The sequence below is a fragment of the Ciona intestinalis genome, unplaced genomic scaffold, assembly GCF_000224145.3.
Source record: "Ciona intestinalis unplaced genomic scaffold, KH HT000076.2, whole genome shotgun sequence".
Classification (NCBI taxonomy): domain Eukaryota; kingdom Metazoa; phylum Chordata; class Ascidiacea; order Phlebobranchia; family Cionidae; genus Ciona; species Ciona intestinalis.
In genome coordinates, this window is record NW_004190398.2 from 250,169 (window position 1) to 256,107 (window position 5,939).

At 32.5% G+C, this 5,939-nt stretch overlaps 2 protein-coding genes across 2 annotated transcripts in view; one reads left to right on the top strand and one right to left on the bottom strand.

The window, feature by feature from the left end:
• Positions 1-2,036, bottom strand: part of LOC108950252 (sortilin-related receptor-like) — a 2,969-nt gene extending 933 nt beyond the window's left edge. The window contains exons 1-2 of the mRNA XM_018815474.2: positions 1,692-2,036; positions 4-1,638 (exon numbers count right to left, since the gene is read on the bottom strand). Coding sequence (XP_018671019.2) covers positions 4-1,638; positions 1,692-1,779 — 1,723 coding nt within the window. The 5' untranslated portion in view covers positions 1,780-2,036. The remainder of the gene's footprint in view (positions 1-3; positions 1,639-1,691) is intronic.
• An 858-nt stretch (positions 2,037-2,894) lies between these two features.
• Positions 2,895-5,925, top strand: LOC100184011 (phospholipase B1, membrane-associated-like). The gene is made up of 6 exons (XM_002128780.4): positions 2,895-4,338; positions 4,697-4,758; positions 4,814-4,892; positions 5,506-5,564; positions 5,627-5,738; positions 5,806-5,925. Exons 1-6 carry the CDS (start codon positions 4,281-4,283, stop codon positions 5,919-5,921), a joined length of 486 nt encoding a protein of 161 aa, XP_002128816.2. The 5' UTR covers positions 2,895-4,280; the 3' UTR covers positions 5,922-5,925.
• Positions 5,926-5,939: the final 14 nt, after the last annotated feature.

A 5,939-nucleotide genomic window follows, 5' to 3' on the forward strand; every position in this document is an offset into this window, starting at 1 on the left:
TACAAACTTCTTGGTCAGAACATAAACATTCATCAGATAAATCATAGCAATCTACTATTCCATCGCAAACTTGGTTTGGGGATATCAACAACTTTCCATCTAAACACTTGAAACATTTCAGTTTTCCATCTGTGAAACAGTTATCTGAATCATCTGCACAATAGGTCAACGAATTATAAAGATTGATTTGAGGTAAAACACAAGATTCTGTTTTTTGTTTGTAGATTACTTTGGCTTTACATTTAAAACCTGGAACATTTCTTCTTTGATCACTTCCATCAGTACATTTTGTAATTCCACCACAAAATGCAATACCTTCTATAAATTGTCCATTATCACACTGAGCAGTGTCCCAAAATTTTACACCTGGCTTAGTATCTATGCGGTGACACCACCATTCATGATTTTGACCACCAGTCAATGAATAGGTTGTAACGTTATGGCATATAGGTTGAGTAAGAAGGCTTAGTTGTCTCAAAGTTACAAATTTTTCATAAGCAGAGAAGTTTCTACAGAGCCATACAAAACCATACAAGAATATTTTCCTGAATTCACAAGACTCATCAGAGGTATCAGCACAATTGATTGCCCCATCCAGTATTTGATAATTTGAAAGGCAACCCAGGTTAGAAGTACAGTTGATGTTCTGGCCAAGGCATCCACACTTTACCTGATTATTCAAACAGGTACAGTTTTTTTCGTCACTCCAATCGGTACAACGGTTAAATCCATCACATTGATCATACGGATAATAACAGTTTGGTATTTCCAAGTCTACAGGAGGGCAATTTTTACCCTGACATGGACTGTCGCATTCAAACCTATTCTGAGGACATTTTGAGCAGTTCATTTCGTCACTCCAATCTCCGCAATGGTTGTAGTTGTCACATTTCCACTCAGAATAATAACATCGATAGATTGTACGGTCTTGGTATAGGCAACCATCAACTGTACCAGGACCACTGTTGTTACACGCACACCGAAATGTGTTGCAACTACAGTTAAGTTCGTCACTCCAATCCCCACAATCATTATAGCCATCGCATTTAGCCTCTCTTTGATAAAAGCCATTACTTTCTACTGCACAGGGTTTATCATTTTGATGACAATCACATTCATAATCGTAGGTGCAGTTCTTTTCATCACTCCAATCACCACAGTAATTTTTACCATCGCAGCGAGTTGAATCCAAATAACAAAGTGGAAAGTTATCTTGGTCTTGACAACCTTTGTCATTATAAAAACAGTCACATGGAGCCTCCCCAAGAGGACATGAGCAATTAAATTCGTCACTCCAATCGCCGCAGTCGTTAATTAAATCGCACAGGGATGTTTTTTTTAAACAGCGTGGAATGAAACTGCCATCATGTTGGCAACCACTAACACTTTTATGACAGGCACATTCAAACTGTTCATCTGTACATGAACAGTTTTTTTCATCGCTCCAATCACCACAATAGTTGTAACTGTCACATCGTTCCTCATCAGTGTAGCATTGCGGAACAACTCCAGATATGCGTCTGCAACCACCAGGTAAATTGTGGCACTCACATGCATAAGGGAAGCTCTGACAAGAACAGTTGGAGCCCTCAATGAATGAATAAATATTGGTGCAGAGATTTATGTTGTTTGTTGCACCTAAGACAATTTTTTTAATAATAAAGTTTCAATATTAGAAATATCAATGTTACCTGTAGCTTCATTGGTGAAAAACAGAAACAAAGCTCTGAAGCTTGTAATAATAAAGAATTTCATCAGCATGTTAGAATAAACACACATAATGTTTGCATATATAATAAAGCATAGTCTACATTAAAACATAGGGCTGTAATAAACTTATTTAAATGTTTAATAGCTCTTATATAAGGGTGCAGAACAGATGGTTTTACATGTAATTTATTTGAAAAGAGGTATTAAATATTAGCTCATTCATAATTAGTTAATTACTATATTAATCAAAATATCTGTCATTAGAACTTTTACGCATCTGTTATTTACACCAAGCCAAACACTTATGCTTTAAACTATCACCTTTACCTGTCAGTGATTAAGTTGAAATTAATTTAGGTAAATATACAGTAGTCTAAAGCTTAGCAATTAATTAATGCTGCAGGCTAACTATACTTTCGAAAAATTAAATAAAACCTCGTTTTTTAGTAGTATTTAAAACGTCAACTATAAATTGCATGCAAAGCAGTTTCCATGAAATTTCATGAACTGCATCAACTACACACTTATGAGTCACAGCACTGTCGAAAAATTTCTCTGCAGAGACGAATTGTTTTGAATTGCAGACAGTGATACATTGCATGCATCGCCATGAATTTTAAAATTATATTGGATTTTCTTTACTCATTACAGCATGTTAAGTTTGTTTACTAACTTAATGACAAATTATGCTGTATACCAAAACACAAACTATATTCTGCACACAGTTCACCAATAGGAAATATAACAACCATAAATGTTATATTCAAGTATTAATATATTTAAAGCAAATTATGTTTGTTGCATTCTCATCTCAAAATTGACCACAACAAAAAAAACAGAATATATAATGCTAGATAAAATGTGTAAAGAACACATATATATATAAATGCTATTAATGTATTTACAAACTAAACATACCTGGTTAATCAATGATGTTCCACCCTTATCAGTCATTCATTATTACAAATCTGTCAAAATCAATACCCCAGATTTAACCATATACCTTTAAAATTATAATTTACTATGAGATATCTGAAAAGCAAATATTAAGAAATAACTATTTTTATGATAAATCTCTTTACTAGATTCAAGCTATAAATATTATGTAAGCTCAATATAAGGTGTTTTCTAAAATTATTCCAAATACGATTGTAATTTAATAACAGAAATGAAAGTATGTTCACAGCAAGCATGCTTTCTTTTTTAATATTTATAAGTTTTTTATCAGCTTTTGCAAGTAAGTTTATTTGTTTTTTTTATATTTTTATGTTAAAAGTATGTATAAAATGCACGAGAGTGAGTACTAATCGGAGCGATGAGCATAACTGCACATGCACTGCAAACCATGTCAGATGTGGAAGTATAACAAAAACTAAGGACTGCATGTCTAATTTTGGATGCATTAATAAGTATCAAATACTAAATGGTATCATAAACTATGAAGATGGATCTGATGAGGCTAGCAAAAAAACGAACCAATTCTCCCGTACAAGTATGCAGGTAAAATGTTTTATTGCGAATCAGAAGATTTACAGAAACGGCTAATTGAGCTTTAAACAGTAAAAAGGGGAGGAAACAAATATTTGCTAAGAAGTAAATACTTTTACGATTATGTATGGTCAAAACACTGAGATTTGGTGCAGGTCTAGTTACAGCATTATTGAAACTGAAGTATGGGATACAGTACGATGCGAAAATGCACATAACACAGGTGTTTTATTTCACCACCTTGTGCCCACATACTAGTTACCACCTATGTAACTTTGTGGGTGCATATTTGCACTAAAAACAAGCAGCAATAATGAGTAACATACAAAAAATCCTTGTTTAATAAGCAATTTTAGGAAACATATATTATATAAATAAACTGAATAATTTTAACAAAGAAATTTCTAAACTAAATGAAATTCTTTGTATGTTATGCATTTGCATGATATGTATTCTGTATATTTATAATGTGGATATTTGTATCATACTACATTTTGTACCATTTTGTATTGGATTTTGCACCTGACAAATCAAAATACCAAAATTGTATTCACATGATTAATATCAAAAGTCACTCAATAGCATTATCACCCAAAATAAATAAAAATTCATGTTAACACATATGATACAACGCTTGGAAAATATTTGCCTTAATCCTAAGCAAACAAGCATGACCAACAAACTTCAAGGGATTTTTTGCTAAACAATGTAGGATTTTACAACATACTTTGTTTTAAGTGTAAAGTAAACTATAGTTAGGCATTAACTAATGCAGTAAATGTCAGAAACTTAAATCAAATCCTTGCTGGAAATGATCTAATGACACAATGGGAACAATAGCTTTTAACTGCATAACACAACATAGTTCAAGGCATAGGTAAAGTTATTAGAAGCTGATGTGATTTTTCTATAATTGTTTTATAGAAACCTGTACCACAGAAATATTTTCACTTATATATATTTGGTACTTTTTGCCAATATTAAAATTGATTAGTTTAGACTTTTATGTTGGGAATTTTAGATAAACTTAAGTAAGATTGTGAAGATTGTTTAGCTTTAGACTTTACATTATAATAACGGCAATGTTTAGGGTTCTGCTCTTTTCTCTTGTACTACTACCATATGGACTTGGAGATGAAGGTAAAAACTGGAAAAGTTCATATTTATGAATAAATGATAGAATGCAACTTACTTTATCCTCGTGTGGCCAGAAAACAACGTTTGTTATAACACGGGTGTTATTTTTCAAACACCTCGTGCCAGCTGACGAGTTACCAAGTATGCTACTTTGTGGGTAACTAGAATAAGCCCTTCGTGGGTAATTAGAATTTATAAGAATATGCCTGGCTGGATATACAAATGTTCATGAAAAACACTGGAAAATTTAATATTTATAAGAATAAGCCTGAATATATAAATATTTATAAAAAAAAGGCTGGAAAAATACCTGTGTTAAAAGAAGTTTAATTTACCTAATTTAAAATTTTTCAATATTCAGATTCAAATTTGGAGTGGAAAAAACAAATGAAAGAATTAGAAAAAATAGGAAAAGAAGTTCCAGTGAGTTTCAATAAATGAACATAATTTTGTGTTTAATAATCGATTATAAAAGCAGGGACCTGAAATTACTGTTTACAAAACTGGTACTGATTTTTTCAACATAACATTTGAATCTCAACCTGAAGAAAAAACAGGTAAAACTACACTGTAATAAATTAAAATTAAACTATTACTTGCCTAACATTGAGTGAAAGTGCTTATACCACATATTAAGTACATTAGTTTTTAATTCCTAAGTAAAAGAGTTTTAAAAAACACAGAAATAATTATTTTAATTTTCCATTACTACGTCTATAGCGATTTGACAATTGTAACAACACAATAACATGCGGTCTCTAATCCTTTTGCTGGTCACTAGTAAAAATGTTGGTCTTAAAAGGTATAATTATTTATTTGGTAAAAGGGTAGTGTAGTGTTTAAAATTAAACTTGAAAATGTGTGAAAAAAAGTGCCATATCACCATTTTTAATATAAGAGCTGCTGTCGTGATATATTTGTTATTTGTTCGATTGTTCAATTCAAACAGGGTGCTATTACAGAAATATACAGTAGTACACTGTCAGTACGGTTCACTAGCTAAAGGATTATTCAAGCGCGACCTCGCGCAAAACAAAAATTAATTTTCCCAGTACCTTTTCGTCAAAGGGGCATACCCTATGATGACGCACCTAACGGGGATATAAAGTTTACGCGAATATTATGTGTAGTGCACGACAATGCTTTTTATAATTTGTTTTTTTTTTGTAGTACACTTACTTCGACCACAAGATATTGATGTTGTTGGAGCAATGGGAGATTCGATTACGGTAAGAACAAATAGAACGCGTGTACAAGTTGCTACATAACCTAAATTTAATTTCCCCAAAAGGCGGCGAACGGCGCCGGTGCTAATACAATAGCAGGAGTGGCAATACAATATCGTGGTATATCTTGGACTTCGGGAGGCGACGAGTCATTAGAAACTTCGCTGACCATTACGAGTAAATTGAATAGTATGTATAAAAAGCAGAAACTCTTGTTAATAAGTCTATTTTTTTGTTTTCTTAGATATACTGAGAAAGTTTAACCCCCAAGTAAAAGGTTACGGTGTCGGTAACGGTTTTTTGTACCAAAAGTCGCGAAGAAGATTGGTTCAACGTTGGTGTGCCAGGAGCAAAGGCTAAGTATGCGCCTAGAGATTA

Excerpts from the sequence above, each read along its gene's own strand:
- LOC100184011 (XM_002128780.4), top strand. The coding sequence starts at position 4,281 with ATGTTTAGGGTTCTGCTCTTTTCTCTTGTACTACTACCATATGGACTT. Across the intron at positions 4,339-4,696 it reads ATATGGACTTGGAGATGAAG|ATTCAAATTTGGAGTGGAAA; the intron begins GTAAAAACTGGA and ends TTCAATATTCAG. Across the intron at positions 4,759-4,813 it reads AAATAGGAAAAGAAGTTCCA|GGACCTGAAATTACTGTTTA; the intron begins GTGAGTTTCAAT and ends TTATAAAAGCAG.